General features: G+C 42.1%; 1 protein-coding gene across 1 annotated transcript in view; it reads left to right on the forward strand.

Moving 5' to 3' along the window:
* Positions 1 to 1,123: 1,123 nt before the first annotated feature.
* ECHDC1 (ethylmalonyl-CoA decarboxylase 1) overlaps positions 1,124 to 17,384 on the forward strand; it is a 41,007-nt gene continuing 24,746 nt past the window's right edge. The window contains exons 1-3 of the mRNA XM_050894326.1: positions 1,124 to 1,181; positions 9,407 to 9,639; positions 14,758 to 14,900. Of these exons, the coding sequence (XP_050750283.1) occupies positions 9,420 to 9,639; positions 14,758 to 14,900 (363 nt within the window). The 5' untranslated portion in view covers positions 1,124 to 1,181; positions 9,407 to 9,419. The remainder of the gene's footprint in view (positions 1,182 to 9,406; positions 9,640 to 14,757; positions 14,901 to 17,384) is intronic.

Raw genomic sequence — 17,384 nt, forward strand, 5'->3', positions numbered from 1 at the left:
TTTCGCTAAGTGCTGCTAGGTGGCAATATGTTACCTAGAAAAGCACGAGCTTCCAACCACCATCACTCACCTCTGCTTCCGACCTAGCTGGGACGTGTCTGGGCATTGCTCCGCTCCAAAAGGGGACAAGGCCTTGGAGCAGGACCTGGTGAGAGCTGCTTCACTCATGCAGATTTCTAACTTGGTACTGAGGTTTTCCAGAAACAAATGCAGGACTGAATCCTACTGGAAAATTCTCTCCTCTGTGAACCCAAGAGGAAAAATAAGAGGCAAGCCTGCCTGTTGCAGTATTTCTGTTTATACTGGGAGCGTTGTAATAAGGGAATGAATCCTTCTGTTGTATAAAGATACTGCCACCTGGGACTAGAAGATTTCATATTCTCACAAGATTCTCTTAACAATACAAAACTGAAAATATCTGTTCGGAGTGCAAAGATTTTCCAAATGTATGATTAATTGAAATCCTTTGCATGTTCAATCATAATATTTAATCAACTAGACCAACTTCAGGACATTTGTATTGACAGTTGGGTTGAAGAACAGCTTTAATAAAGGTGGAGAAGATGTATTTCCAGATACATCTTTCAGCCATGCTACAAATACTTAAAACTGAGTCATCTTATGTATGTGTATTAACAAGGACATAGTAATAAAGACCGGCTTGTATTTGCATATTGCTTTGAATACACAAAGTGATCTGCATTGAAACAAGCATTTATTTCCCCTGATCTGGTTCCTGGCGTGGCAGCACACGCTCTTCCAGGAGGGGAAACCAACAGGCCAGGGGAAGGGCAGAGAGAGCAGGGCTGTGTGTGACGGTGCCATTTAATGCCAGCTGGAAGTTTACAGAAAATTACAGCTTAAGGATTGTTCCCTTTTGATGCAGGGATACTTTGCAGCTGGCTTGGCACTTTGGCCCAGCTGCCAGAGCGTGGGTGCAGGTGAGCAGCACCTGAAGCTGGGGAGGCAGTGGCCAGGAGCACGCCTGCTGGAAAGGGCTCACGCTTGGGCTGACAGATGAAATAGATATATGTGAACACGGGGAGCCTGAGTCTCTCCTCGTGGCGGCATACATAGGGCATTAATGCCTCTCCTCCCGACAGTGTAACACTGGGGAGGGCAAGCAGGGCAGGAGGTCAGTGAGCAGCCGCTTTGCTCCAGGCTGAGTCCTCCTGGCAGAGGTGTGTATCCTAACCCAAGCGACCTGAGGCGAGACATTGTTCTGGGATGGCAGAGAAATTAGCGTCTTTAATTACACCGGTTTGGATAGAAGCACTGGGCTTGTTTTTTAGCGATGCAGGCTGCTGGTGCAGGAAACAAAAATAATAATGACGTGCTCATGGGGTATTGAGCAACCTTGGCGCTAACAAGCGTCTTCTGCAGCAAAACTGCTTAAACTCAGTCCGAGTTTTCAGTGCCTGGGGTCACCCGTAAGTGGATGTGGCACGGAGCAAAGGACACCACTTCCCCGTTGCGGCTCAGGCCGCCCGGCTGCCAGCCCCAAGTCTGCCTCCAGCTCGCAGGGGCTCAATATTCTCTTTCATCACCTTTGCTTCGCCCCGAGGGCTGCCGCGGCACCCGCTGCTCCCCACGGCAGGGCGGCTGCAGGCTCGGCCTTCCCCCCGGCGCGGAGCCGGGCCCCGCCACCACGGCCCAGCCCGGCGCGGCGGCGGTTCCCGGCGGGGCCGCTTTCCCCGCAGCACCGTCCGCCCGCTGCTGCCCGACCGGCGACGGTAAGGGGAGCGGTGGGGCCAGGTCAGTGCCCGGCCACGGGCCTCCGCTTCCCCCCGGCCAGCCCGGGGCCTGCGGCGCTCGGGGGCTGCCCCTGGCGGCTCGCCGGGACCGCAGGGAGGGGGCGAAGAGGGCCTCTGCGGGCGGGCCCGGGGCTGCTGAGGCGGCTCGGGGCCTCTGCGGGGCCCTGGCGGTTGCGGTGGCGAAGAGGAGGGGCAGGGTCTGGCCGGGGCTTCGGGCCGAGGAGCGGGCCCGGTGGCGGCAGCTGCTGCAGCGGGGGCGGGCGGGAGGCTCGGTGCGGCCCGGTCCCCGCGGGGCCGCTGGGTGCCTGGGGCAAAGGCGAGGCGGCCTCGCCGGTGTTGGAGCGGCCGGTGGTGTTTCTGCCTGAAAACGTTATGCGTTGCGAGCTCCCATCGCTTGCTCGGCCTCAGCCCAGAGACCTGGGCTCTTATTTTGGGAACAGCCGGTTACGGCCCCCTTCGGCCCTGCTTGGCACGCAGCGCTCCCTTGCTGGTTGATTTAAAGTAAATATTTTTTTAAAAAACTGGGCCGTGCCAGAAATGCTTGCCTAGGTCAGACCAAGTGCTACAGTGCGCTTGTTGGGATTTTGGCATTGCACAAGGTCAGCAGCAAGAAACCTCTGCTGGGGAAGGAGTTTCCCCCCCTCTCCCTCTCAAGTCTTCGCATTCTTCCCAGGGTGATACCGTGCAGGATGTCTTTGCTTCCCGAAATTTAGCGTGTAGAGCCAAGGAGCCAGGTGACATGCTGTCGTGGTGTGCTTCTGGTAGTTCCCAGTACTGTTACAGGGGAGCAGGAGATGATACGCCCCTGAGAATCATGCTGTGTGGCCAGTTCTGACATCAGGATGCAGTTTTGTTGTTGTTGTCAGCAAGAGCATTTACTGGTGGTGGTGGTAAGGAGAGCAATAGTAAAGAACAGTATACTAAGTGGAATTCAGAGCACTGCTTGACTACAAAACTTTTTACCGTTTTCAAGGTAAATTAATCCTTGGGAAGGCATCAGTATTTGTGGTTATAGCTAGAATGAATTCATCCTTACGCATTTTATGGTTTAGGATTTGGTGACTAAAAAGCAAATGGTGAGTTAGTTGTAGTCGTTTCTGTTCCTGTGAAGTAGCGCATCTGTTTGTTTTAAAGGTGTCTAAAATACTCCTAGCAGGCAGTGAGCTCTATGTGAACTTGAAAATGTTTTCTGTCACCGTTATACAGGGTCCTTTGCTGACGGAGGCAAAGAGAACCTCTTTAGATCAAAACATTAAAAAATAAAGAGCCTGCATGCTTTTTGCAGAAGATAACAGATTCTTGCTCTCACCCTCTGCTGTGAAACTCAAGATCTTGTACTCAACATGTGACCAAAATCAAATGTTTTTAGGTAGTGTCATGTATTTATGGAAAGACTTCTTTTGTCAGCTGTTTTGCATCCTTGAGTACCATTGTTTTTCACTGGACTTAGGTATGTTTCTGTGTGATTTGTTTACTAGGTCTTCAAAATAATTAAAATGTGATTAAAAGAGAATATAATTGGTTAGGAACAGAGAGACAGTTCACGTCTAAACCTTAGCCTGCAGGGACCATTAAAAAATACAAAGCTAAACAAAGAACAGATAATTTGGAAAACGCATAGCTTGCTATCCCCAGAATTGAGCTGCTCAGAAACAATGAAAAAACAAGGGAAAAAAGAGAGATAGAAGCAGAAAAGAGATGTAAAGGGTAAGCCAGTTTAAAACTGGAACCACAGATAACAGTGTTTTTTTCCACAATTTATTTTTATTTCACGTGCATGATTTGAAGCCATTTCAGTTAGTCAATTTGGACATCTCACTTCTTGTCCTCTCAGCTTCTGGACACGTAAATGTTGTTTCTAATGCTGACATCTAGAAACTAGGAGGCCCAAACTTTTTGTTCTCTTCTCAACAGTAATATAGAGGCTAAAAACCTGTCCTTTATAATACCAGCTACGTCTAAAGCCCGTTTTTAGAGGCATCACAAAGCTCGTTAAGTATCTTCACACTGAACTGGAGAGACTATTGATCCCACCTAATTTGTCTACAATGCGGGTACCAGAGACAATTTACTAAAAATTTGAACAGGGTTCAGCAAGTTTGAGAGACACAGCATCTTGAGAAAGGCATGAGCTTGAGGTGGTTCCTGTTGAACTTGGTCGGAGTTCCTGCTTTGTAGGAATGCCATAGAGGAGGTGCGTTTTCGTTCTTGGGGAGGCAGAATTGCCCAGGCTTTGTTTACTTTCTGTATTTATAAGTTACGTTTTGTCAGTAGCTTTGCTGCTGCTGATCCCTTTAGCATGCTTAAGATCTGCTCGCTGCCTTCTTCCAGCTGAAGGAAAGCCAGCTGGTGAGGTGACTGCCCTCAGCTTGCCTCAGCTGGTAATTATGAGAGCGGGAAGAACCTGTCAGGTAAGGTGTTTAAGTTAACCTAACCCACGCATCGCTGAAGGAAAGAAGAGAGATGCCTAAGCGGATGAGGTAGATGGAGGGCTCTGTAACCTTCAGGTGAGGAGTAGTGCCAGCAGCTGGCAACAGTGGCCTGTTCAGCCAGTGCTGGGGAGGAACCCTGCAGGTGAGACCTCCCTTCTGCACCTTTCTTGTGTCTGAAGGCAGGGTCCACTGATGACTCCTCTTCACTATGAGACCCATGCTCTTGTCTTGATTTCCATCTAGGCTGGCCCCCTTTGATCTTGCTGTTTCTGAATTCCTTCTCTCTGTCCAACACTGGGATTTATTTTCTTCCCCTCCCACCCTCCCAATCACCCACCAGCCCACTGTCCCAGGTTCCAGTCAGCTGGTGTTAATGATTTTCACTCATTTTCAACCCACTTTTTTTTTGTACAGATGGACTATTTTCATGTTTTAGTTGTATTTCTCCTTTACTCTCTGCTCCTTTATCTGCTTTCATGTTATAGGGTCAGTTGTGCCAGTCCTCAGCACTGGGTCACCGCTTGCTTGCCATTCATTAGTCAGTCACTGCAGGAACCCGGTGAAGCATCCGACAGTCACGGTCACTGCTCTCTAGTAAAGATGAATGCCTTCTACAGTGACTGGTAAGACACACACACAGGGTTGAACTGTGAATCATCTCATCATCATCATCTTCAGTTCACATCTTCTATCCGTTTCTCCATGCCCTATCTTAGCACTTCTGTGCTTGTCACTGAAATTGCAGCTGCTGGGAGGTCTTCATCAAATCAAGTTCTCCTGTGCTTCTTGACCTGTCAGCTGCCCTTGATGCCTTTGGCAGTGTCACAAAAGTGCCTTTCTAATTGCTTTTTTGTTATGTCATTTGAATATTTTCTCCTCCCTGAGATTTCTTTTGTGGATTTTTTACGTTGGATCCCTTTATTTCTGCTACACTTTATCTCAGGATACCTTAATCCAAAACCAGAAATTCAGCTCATATTTTTTTGCAGGTGACTCACAAGTCTGTATCTGCGCATCACACCTGCCACTTCCTGCCCCATGTGAAAGGGTACACTTATTTCCCTGAGGTATTGAAAACACGTCCCTGGATCTTTTCTCCCCATTTTCTTTTTCCCTGACTTGTGTCAATAATTCACTATCTTTGAGTTGGAATTTTCCCTGCTCATGTATTTTAACTCGCTGATTATTTCTGTGTAGCTCCTCTGTAGTGCAGCGTTTCTCGTTTGTGCATGCTGCTCAAATGCTCCTTTGGGCTCCCAACGTCCAGTTCTCTGGTTTGTCTTAGTTCTTCTACCCATCCAGGAAGTTGCTACCTACATCCCTTACCCATTGCTCTGGCCAGCTATCTTTATGCTTGCTGGCAGTTGCAACTGGCAACATTGCTGGAGGTTGCTGTTTGATGCAGCGTGTTTTAAGAGAAAAACTGGGGTTGCAACGGAGTACTGGTGAAGGCAAGGGCAAATATGCTTGTTCAAGAGTTGGGGCTTATTAGTTTCCCAGAGCATCTGCTCAGGGAATATTGGTGCTTGTGTTATCTCTATTACTATTATTTTTTTATTAACATCGTGAGAGCTGAATTTTAACTAGGCAGTTACCAGAGGCTTTTGGAAGGCCTCTGATACACCTGCATACACAAAAATTCATACATTGTGTGCGTCTGCGTGTAGATATGTGTATTGCTCTTGCATAATGTGTGTCATTCCTGTTGTACTGAACTGTTGACATTCGATATGTGTTTATATTAACCCACAGTCTGCTAGCCCACAGGCAAGGGTGTTATCACTTGAGTGCCAAATGGGATTTAAATTGTTGTTTTATGTAAGAGGTGCAATAACTGTGGAATGAACAACTATTGATGTCCGTACTATCGGCTTATCTCTTCGTTGTCACCAGTGGTATGTCAAGCTGTAGCACTTAAAACATTTGAAAGATGCTAATTGCCCACAGTGTTCGTTATTCCTATACTGTCAGACTTTTTTTCACTGTAAAAACTGTGCATAAACTGTCTGTGCTACAGATGCTAATGGATATAGCATGTTTGACTTTTTAAAATTAGAATAAGACTTCATTTCTATAAGTGTATCTAAATAGACGTAATTATGTTAAACTGAAAATCTGAAAATTTTAGTGTAATAAATATGTCTTAGCTTGTCCTACAACATTGTGCGGGTTACTGCAACATCTTTCTCTTTCACTGCTTTCACTTACAGTACAAAAAAATCAATGTCAGTCATGCTGTGGATTGCGAGTGCTCCATACTGATTGAAATTTCGCATGTTGTTTGTCAGAGATCAGCAGAAATCCCTTTAGTTTGAGAGAGCTGTAGCTTAAATATCATGCTTTTCCTGAGTGGTTAGCTTTCTCAGACCGAACTGTTAAAATAATCTTGTTTTTATTAAAAAAAATACTGGGTACTGGCCGGTACTGTAAGAGCTGGTTTTAAAGAAAATAATTCAATGATAATACCTTGCATGAGTCATTAATCATGAGTCGTGATCAGCAGGCAGTGATGTCCAATTTGTTTTCTAATCCCGCACTTGCTGGTGCTCTTTATTACCATAGTGATAATATTAAAGAGCTGTTAATGCATATAACCACGCAGTTGAAAATGACAGACTCTTTTTTCAGTGGAATAAAATTTCCATATCTTAAGTCTGTTTTTCTCTGTACATTTTTTGACATGAGAAATCTAAGTAGTATAAAAGTGATCAAACAAGTATAATTTGGCAGGGAGTTAGGTTAACAGAACAGACTTCCCCCCCCCCCGCCCCTTTGCTTTCAAGCCAATCATTGTGGCTTCCTAGAGAATTAAATCTAGTCTGTCTTCTTACAAGGATTGGGGAGGCTTTGTATTCATTAAAAATTGGGAGCTAATTGTTCAAGCAGTGCTTTGCAATGAGAGCCTGCACTATACATGTTTCTAATGTTTGCTTTCTCCTGAGCAAAAACCAGTAGCTGGATGGAAAGTTTTATTGCATGTATGTTGGGGAATGACTACTGAGGTTTTAGAGAAAATGGAAGGCTGTTTCTCTTCTGAGTGCCTGAATATAAAAAGAATCATTTAGCTGAGAAATGAGCTTTGGAAACCTGTTTTCAATCTTAAATAAAATTTTGTCAAGAGAAGTGATTTTAAAGGCTCTGAAAGGTGATGGCTGAAGTGTTGCAGACAATATTAGAATGTGCATAGATGGAGAGTGTTGGGGTGCAGCAGCAACTGGGTGATATTATTTATGAAGTAATGAATCTTGTATTCAGTTAGACTTTAACTTGATTAAATTTTTATTAGTTTACACTTCAGTGTAGAAAAGTTGATTGTGACAGATTAAAACCTTTAATTTAGTAAGGAACTCAGAAGACCCTTCAAAACATCTTGCCAGATGTTAAAAAATGATCCCTTTACCTATTCCAGTGTATATGACCTTATAATGCATGGATTTGTATAGGCCTTACTAGTTTCTTTGTGTTGAACTTGTGAGATACTGCTGGTGAATGCAATGTGTCAGGACAGGTATGAACCTGCTGGCATAGGCAGCTCTTTAAAGTTGCCCGGTATGATGCATACTCCTCCGCATCCCATAACGTGGTTGCTGTGCAAACTCCTCCTCCGTTTCAATGAGGATTTTATCTGCCCCAACAGAAGCATTTTCCACTTTAGTGTAGGATGGTACAGCCAGAGACAAGATAAGTGTTCACCTGACAGCACTGTTCACTTCTTTCATTATAAACTAATTGTATGTGGTTTTTTTAATGTGTGTTTGCTTGTTTGTGCGTATATAATAAATGTGTTAAAAAAATTTCAGTCTGTAAACTGTAAGATGCCCTGAACACAGCATAAAATATAGCTGTCACCAAATTCTGTCTTGGTGAATATGTTTGTATTCTGGGTTCACCTTAGAAAAACTTTCCAGAAGCTCTGAAAGAATCTTGTTTCTGCCAAATATGATTAAGAAACAAAGGTGGTCTTTTCCCAGTTCTCCAAAAAATGAGCATCTACCATGTCTTCTGAACAGCTGTATCCATTAAAAAGGGGGCTGGGGCAAAGCTAGGACTAGTCTAGCAAATTGCAAGATTTAAATATAACAAACCTTTTTCTGTGTCCTGTGGGGGTTCTTTTGATTCCCACTCTGAGTGGCTTCTAAGATGACTACTTTTTCAGATCAGCTGTCTCCAGTTCAGGCTTTACCCCATTTCTTTCAAATCACTTGTAAACCACTTTCTCCAGTAGACCCTTTTCCAAAGTAAATAAAGTAAGGCAGAGCCGCAGATCAAGAATAATATTTGATAATGACTTTCTTCTTATTTCCTGATATACAGTCATACATTGTAGAGCAGATATAGCAGAGAAATAAGCCATGGGTATACTGGTACATAGAAATAGTTTACCAATATTATGTACCTGTATAAAAGGCAAGTGTGATGCTCAATATATAATACTGTTGTACACTTTCCTCCTTTGGAGTACTACACATGTTCTGGTGCTCTGTGTCCAAGTGAGATCAATTAAAAGTGCTACTGGAATAACTGGGAAAAGCATATAGCTACCAGGGGTTAGGCAGACTAACTAGTTTTAAGACAGAGTGTGATAAATGTGGTAATGAATTAGGTGACAGGGAATGGACCTCAATATAGGAATGGTCTTCAGTTCTTAATTTTTGGGTTCCTCAAATATTTCTCTCAGGAAGGTCTTGCTCTAATAGTTGTTTACAGAAAAGCAGGAGATCCAGATCCTGAAAACTAGGGATTTTGATAGGATTTTTCCTCCAACGTAGCTATGGGGTTTGGGTATTTTTTTAGGGGAGGAGGGTGAGGGAGGGTTTGGAAGATTAGTACAGAGTAAGTTGGTCTAATGGAATACATAAGAGTCTTACTACAGTTCTTAAGCCTCTTTCATGTTCTGCACGGAAATACTTTTGGGTAATTTTTACAATAAAAGATTTTAAAAGATGCTAATTTCTGGCTAAACTACTAAAATCACTTCATAAAACTCCTATTAACTTTGTGGGAGTAGATTAAAACTAAGAATTTTGCAAATACAGTCTGCACTGATTTCTGTAGACTTTTATGATTGCATCACCTTTATGTTAGTTTCTGCTGTCCCGCTTCCCTCTCTGTCAGAGGACTGAGGTGGATTTCAAAGGAAATTTCCTGATTCCCCCCCCCCCCCCCCCCCCCCCCCCCCCCCCCCCCCCCCCCCCCCCCCCCCCCCCCCCCCCCCCCCAGTTTATTTCCAGAAATGGCCATTTCTGTGTGGAAGAACTTACTTCAGACTACAAAGGAAAGGATACTACAACAGAGAAGGGTGTCACTGTATAATGGTGCTCATGGCTATGAGGAAGAATTGATAAAGAAGAAACTTCAGCAGTTTGGTGGTGGATCCATCAACCTTTCCAAAGAAGACAATGGCATTGGAATACTTACTTTGAACAACCCGAAGCTAATGAATGCCTTTACAGGTATTAATTAGTTGATGGGATTGCTGGTTGGTTTGTTTGTTTTCCTCCTTCAGTTACCCATTTTAGCATTTTGCCTAAACAAAATGAAAAGCTATGCCTTACCACTCCTTAGTTAAAAGAAGAAATGTTTTATTCAGATGTGCAGCAAATGCCCACTGTTCTGCATAGTAGCTTTGCCATAAACGTCATAAGAATATAAGAAATTCTCAATAACACAATGACTGTCTGGCAGAACATGCCTCTCCCCTTGTTTTTTTCAGTCAGCACAATTCTGGTACTGTGCTCTTTCTCGTATCTCCTTTCATTTTGTTGCTACTGCTCTGGAAACATATAGGGTATTTTTATGGGGGTGGGAAGGTGCCATCTTTGTTTTGTAGGTGGTGTAGAAAGGATTAGTTTACTTCTTTGTTCTTTACCTAAAGCCTTCCCTGCAACTTAAGCTTCTGTAATTTGATCTTTTCCAGTCATGCAAACTGGCTTCCATTTCTTCTTCATTTGCCTTATGTCTTAAATACCAATGACTGGTTAATTAAAGATCAGATGTGCTGGGTATTCTCAGCTGTTGGAGATGAGGAATCTATTTAATATGCTTTTACACTGGACAATACTTAGCTATCAAAACCAAGTGCCCTATTTTATTTATCTCGTATTGTGAGAGGCTTTTGATCTCCAAGATAGGTATATTTGCTGTCTCTTCTTAACTGTCTAGAATATTCCAGTTTATGCCGTTCTCTTTAGATGTAAGTGGCACAGGTTCAGGGTCTGCATTTGCCTGAGCTGGAGCTGTGCATAAGCTTTTACTGTAAGAATGCCTTTATCTCTTAAAATTGATACATTTGTGTCATCTTGTTAATTTCTTTTTTGCTGTTCTATTTTCCTGCCCAGTTCTCACTGTTCCTTTGCTGTCAGCAAATATGTTTGCAACTCACTAGCAAAGCATAGAGCTGTTTACATGAAGAATGTCAATCTACTCCTTCCACTAATGATTGTTAGGTGAAAGGAAGAGAACCTAACAGAATTAGTGGTAATGCATCTAGATGTGTCTGCAGTTTCTCTTTGTCTCCCTTTAAAAGCTTATGTATAAAATCATTACCTAACTTGAGAAGTTGTAGCTAAAAGATGTTAGCATGGGGATTGTCCTTCTGAATGCCTCCCTGTCAGCATACATGTTGTTATTCAATCATAATTACATTGTTGTTTCCTCTTTTTCTACAGATTGGTTTTTATTTTTGACTCAAAATAGAGCTGTGCAAGGTACAGCTTGTAGACTGTGTCCTCTCTTAACTTATTTGTTGTGGAAGTTGAAAGGGGCATGAGAAATGAGGTGTAATATCAAAAGGAGAAGGGACGGATAAATCCCAGTCTGCTATGGAGATCAGATGTAATACAAGTCAAATTGCTTAAACTAAACCTTCACAGAAACTTACAACTATGTTCTCTGTTTTCTAGGTGCTTGGCAGAAGGGGCTCAGAACTGATTTGTTGAAGTGCTGAGCAGTTGCAGCTGCTATTTAAGCCACTGGTAGCTGTGCTTTGACTATACGAAGTGCTATATAATGTTAATGTACTGAAATCATATCACACATCTCAAGTTGAGCACCCAAAATTAGCAGATATTTTCTCTCTTGCTCAGTTAGTGGTCTGTAAAATAATCTCTTCTCTCCTTATAGAACTGCTGTGAAAATAAATTATTAGTGTATGTGAATTAGATGCTTTAGTAGCAAAGAGGAGCTACAAAAACCCATGAGGAAATTAATAGTTCTGTCTTTGTTGCACACCCTGATTAGCATATAGCAAATGAGCCATGGGACCAGGCAGTTCTGTTTTACAGTAGTTTGTAGAGCCCTGTAGAGAGCAGTCCTCCATTTTACTATGTAATAGCCACAAAAATTTGCTCTGGAAAATCTTACTGTGGCAGTTCAAGAGATTACTGCTTCTTTCTACTGTGCATCTCGGCTAGAGACTTTTGTTGTTACGGGAGGGAGAATAGAAGCAAAATCATGCTGGCCCCTTGGGCGCTGCGGTGGATGGTATGGCATATTAATTTATACTGCTCTTCATTTCATTTTAATGTTACTGTCTGTAAACCGTAGTTGCTGAGGAACTAGCAAGTACTTGATCCTTTTCCTTTTGTTGTCTATCAAGTAAGACCCTTCAAGAGAAGTATGAAAAGGGATGGGATGCACAACCCATAAATTGCCCCAGCAAGACCAGGTTGACTTCCATCAGCCAGAGCCTGTACATACCCCCCCCCCAAATAAATTCTGTTGATTCTGTGTCTCAGAGCTTCTGGATAGTGGCAGATGTGAATTTATATATACGTGTACGCTTCCTTTAGAAAGCTGCAAAACATCATTAAACTGTTGAGAGAAATCCTATTTGCCAGGCATTTACTTTACACAGCAGCTTTTTATCTCAAAGGAATTATGTTTATTCTAAGCTTGAGCAACTCATGGAACCAAAAGCAGAACAAAATTGTTGGCAAATTGCTGAAGGGCAATGTGGAGATTGTTATGCCTTTTTTCTCTTCTTAATTGGAATCTGATAGCCACCTGTTTGAAATGGTCTCTTTGGAAACAAATGCTAATAATGTCAGTTTAAGCCTGGTGGAACCAATTTCAGCAGCTCAACCTCTTGCTGAACTGAAGTTGAACTTAATTTAAAAGGGAAGGAAGCCAGCCTGCAGGAATTGCATAATAATGGTGATAATTTTATTTTCTAGAATTTACTTTAAAGCATTTATTCTCAGATTATAATTAAGATGCAAACAAATTATTATTCCAAGTAGATTTAGTTCTGTGAAGAGCACAAACTTACTGGTATCAAATACCGAAGGACGACCAAGACTGGCAGAATGAGGATTTGCTTTAGTATTGTGTCCTCATCATTATATCAAACATCACGGACTATGTCTGTTGGTAAAATAATAGTTCAGTGTTGCCAGTAATGGAAGGGATCCTCTACCAGGAGGATGGGACAGGCTCTGGCCAGTGTCTCTTGTCCCCTGCTGTTGCATGTAACTGGCTCATATGGTTCCTTTTTGTAAACTGCATTTTTCAGTTAACTAGATTTTTGGCTCATAATACTCTGTGGAAAGACTCTTCAGTACCTCACTGCTTTGACTATTAAAAGCACCACAAACAGTGGTTGTATTGTATCTTGACTCTGGCAAAGCTTGGATGCCAGCCCAAATACCTTTCCTGTAAGAAAACTTGGCAAATATACAAAAAGTGAAATCCACGAGGTTGATGCACACCTATTTAAACAGCGGCATTTGCAGAAAAGTCGTCATTGAGTGTACTGTCAGGCTGGCAAAGCAGTTCAAGTGAAGACCCACAAAAATCTCATCTAGGCCTAGTTCTCGTCAGTATTTTCATTCATGGCTTGGCTGATGAAATAGAAGGTGAACTGCTGAAATTGTCAGATGACCCCAACGTGGGAGAGCTTGCAAGAAGATTGTTACTTGGAGCAGAGGAGTGGAATTCGAAGTGATCTTGATTAACTGCTACAAAGAGCTCAAGATCAACAAGGTGAAATTCAATGAAAGTAAATGTAATGTGCAACACACAAAAAGCATAACCAGATTATAAATACAGAAGGGAAAGGAATCAGTAAAAGTGCTGGGATTTGTTAGAGGATCATAGTCTGGACCTGCCAGTGGAAAAAAACCAACCTAATGTCATTCTGGTATATAGTATGTAATGTCCGCTTAATTATTGCCCTCCTCAGGAACATTGTCAAAATGTGCTATTCCAGTGGCTGAGACCAAGCCTAAGGTGGAAGTGCTTGACGGAGCATTCACTCTTGACCTGGTGCTGGGAAGCTTACTTTGTAAGGAACTGCAAGGAAAACAAGCAGGAATGGAAAAAAAAAAAATCTCCCACGTGAGGATGGCTGCTAACAGGCAATTTCAGAACAGGATGAGTTCTGTGCATGCAGGCATAGGGTCAAAAAACCAACACCCTTGGCAGAAAAGGAAAGAACCCTTGAGGGTATTAATCTAAAGCACATTTCTATCTGAAGAAGATAGGCCTGTCCCTCTAAATTCTTGTCAAAGGAGGGTAAAGCTGAAAGTGTCATCAGCCTGTATGTAGCCTGCTTTCTGAAATTAGTTTCTGTAAATGTTTTCTCTTAGGAATATAACTGAATGAGAGTCATAGGCATTCAGAGAGGAAGAGCTTTAAGTTAATGCTTGGTAAGCTCAGTTGATGTGGAAGATGCTGCAGTCTAGGACGAGCTCTAGAAACAGGAATTTGTAGAGTTCCATGTCAGGAAGGGTACTTAAGCGAACATACGAGAATATTATGTTTAAGCTAGAAGTAAAAAGCTAGTACTGTACAATACATATATTTGGAGCCTAGGATATACTTTGCAAAGACAGCCTTTCTAGAAATGTACCAGGAAGGGAATCAAAGATGTTTTAGAAAGATTTTTTTTTTTTTTTTCTCTTTTAAAAGATAAAAGACACTTTGCTCCTATTTTCAAATATATCTGTATTTTCTTTTGGATGGATACTTCTAAATGTCTTTGGCCTCCAACATAGTTTGCTCTTTAGTCTTTTTTTTTAGGAATCTTTATTAACATTGACTGCTCGTACCCTGAGCCCACCTTGCACATGATCCTTTTCTGTACTCTGCCAGTTCTTTGGGCAGGGTGAAATGGCAGTAACATCAAAATGACGAGATGGACCGATCTGGATGGATACATACAAGTTCATGTGTCCTGAACGTATGCAATTGCAAAGAAGAATAAATCGGGTAGAGTCTGTGCACGCTTGCCTCCTTGCGCTTGCCTCCTTGCGCTTGCCTCCTTGCGCTTGCCTCCTTGCGCTTGCCTCCTTGCGCTTGCCTCCTTGCGCCTTCTTTTTTTTTTTTTTTTTTTTTTGAGTGTGACACAAATATCTTTCATGCAGAATATCCTTCAGAATTTTGGGAAGTGCATCCTTGAGGAAAAAATGTATGTCAGTGCTTGCGTGCAGGATTTAAGGTGATGCTTTCCCTTGTGTTTTTAAGCCCATCACTTATTAACAATAACTTGGTTTTGGTGATGAAAAATGTAACGTACAACATGATGGTGATAATTTCCTGTTAAAAATTTTGCTTCTCCCCTCTTGTGACAGGTACTATGATGATAGAACTCCAGGAGAGGGTAACCGAACTGGAAAACTGGAAGGATGGCAAAGGCCTTATCATCTATGGTGCAGGAAACACCTTTTGCTCGGGATCTGATTTGAATGCTGTCAAAGCAATATCCAACTCCCAGGCAAGTAGTGATACAAATTAAGTTTTGGGAGAAAAATTATCTTTCTGAGATCCTTTTCAGACAGAGGTGTTGCACTGTGCTTCTGCTGCAATTTTACATGCAAGTCACAGAATGGAGCTTTTAATGGTTGAAAAAATGCTGGCAGCCCCTTTAAGCCATGGCTTAAGTGTTATTGTAATTGATTCATAACTCTGATATTCCTACATTACATTTTTTTAGCCTTCTCTTTTAAAAATGTCATTTCAGTTTCTCAGAGCAGTATATGGTAAATTTACAGATCAAATAAGCTGTGCTTCAGTAGTTTGACCTTTAGAAGCAGATACAAGTAATCATTTCTCATATATTCTGAAGTCAAAAACAAATTTAAGTAGCATGGCTGCTCTTACAGAAAGGTTTCAATTTTGTCAAAACTGTGCTTAAACCCGCATAAAGTGGAAGGACAGATGCAATTCTTGCGCCGCAGTCCAGTCAGGTGAGTCATGTGTGTAACTATGGGTTGGAAAGGTCAGGGTTTGATGGCAGTTTTCCACTCATGCCACCCGTCTTGACAACTTTCACATGTGCTGCAGTTGTTCTTATGGGTTAATATGTCGTTCATGGCAATGTGTGAAATGGGACTTTGTCAACTGCAGGGGAAGGGAATCTTCCTGTGCTGCTCTTACGTCCTGGTTAGCAATTGAGGTAACTGGCATCCTGGTGCTTTTTTGTGGCCACTTCAAGTTTCAGGATTTAACCACACAAATTAAACATTTACTTGAACATTCCAGTAAGAACACCAACTCAAAAACTGATTAATCTGGTATTTGTCTTTAGTGATGATTTGTTTCTGTTGATGAAACTAAATATGATAAAAACCACAATGTCTTAAATGTTTCTGGCCTGATAAATAGGGTAGTCCAGTTTTCAAAAGGTATAGGAGGCTTTGTTTCCTTTGTGGAACACCATGAGAGGTATGCTTTTCTTAATATGGAGACGCCATGCTTTATAGATATAAATGTTTTTTGGGGAGTTTTCATTTGGACACTTTATAAGCACTGGTCATTTTAAAAATATAGATGTATCTGTGATTTTTTTTAATTGATTTTTTTTTTTAAATCTGAAATTTTCAGTTTATTTTAGCATTATAGCAACAGAAAAGGAGCTGAAACCAAGTATGGGCCAATTCTTTTCTTATCTGCAGTCTAGGCTTTCCTTCAGAGTTCTGCATTCAATAACTCTCAGTGATTCTGATTCCATACTCTCTTTGACATTTAGTATTCTGTCTGTATGTTTATACAAATTACTTGGAGCCACTGCAGTGGCAGAGAGGGCTCTTGTAAGGATTAGGGTCCATAATAGATATACTGGGCAGAACGAAATGCGTAGGTATTAATTATAACCTTGTTGAAAATTCTATGCAAAGAATCTAGATCTCATGCTAGTACTGAAATGTAAGTCTGAGAGTCGCCAGAAATGCTCCAAGAATAGTTAAACATGGTTCCTTTCTATTTCCTTGGGAGAGTTCAAACTATCCTGAACTGAGAGTTTCTTTGTAACAGCCAACTCCTAAAACATCTGTTTGGTGGGATTTAACAGTCTTTATTAAATAAAACTTAATGGAATAAGGAATAGCATTTGCTGTTCTTTAGTCTTGCAGAACTCTGCTCTCTAACAGATGAGAGAGTTTTGTCTGGTTTCAGGTTAAAAGAGCATTAGGTTAAGTTTTCTGTCCACAGGCATCCCTAAGGAAAAAAAAAGTTGAATAGCTTTGTCCTTGAACTGGTATGTTTTTCCTTTATTTTTTTGCAAGGCTGCTTTAGCCCATAGCTTTTAGTAATTAGAGAAAACACTTTTATTCAACCAGTTGGTTGATGGAAGATTGTATTTTTCATAATCTATGATACAGTTTGCCTTTCCCAGTGGTGCAGGAAAGGCACAATAATGGCCAAGAATGCTGAAGGATTTTCGTGCCCCCTAGCGGCTCCTCTTCCTCCTCATCCTCTTCCTCTTTGTCCTCCTCTTCCTCCTCCTCCTCCCATGTTCAGCTGTTCCTAACCCTGAAACAAACCCAGGTCCTCACCTGTTCTTCTTTGGTGAGTGCTAACATTACGTGACCAAATCACAGAAGGCAAATTAACGGTGGAATTTAAAAATTATTTTTCTTTCTGTCCTTGTAAGCCTGGTTCCCAAGAGCAGTAACCTCATTCTGGAGTGAGACTTGAAAAGCTGGCTAGCTGAAAAGCAGGAGAGGCTCTTGAAAGGACAGCTGAGAGGAAGGAGGCACAAAGGAGAATTTCACTTTCCTTGGTCCTTGTCTAGAAGCCCTAGGACAGAGGTTCCCGAGCAGTGAGCTGCGGAGGGAGGACTTGCGAGCAGTTGGAGATGGTCTGGAAATATTGTTCTATCTGTAGTGAAAGTGGACTCTAAGCTCTTGCAGCAAAAAGAGCCAGTGGTACAGTTTCCTACTTTATGAAGGTGACTTTCTTCTTCCCTGCCTCCCCTAGC

The sequence above is a fragment of the Gymnogyps californianus genome, chromosome 3 (assembly GCF_018139145.2).
Source record: "Gymnogyps californianus isolate 813 chromosome 3, ASM1813914v2, whole genome shotgun sequence".
NCBI lineage: Eukaryota > Metazoa > Chordata > Aves > Accipitriformes > Cathartidae > Gymnogyps > Gymnogyps californianus.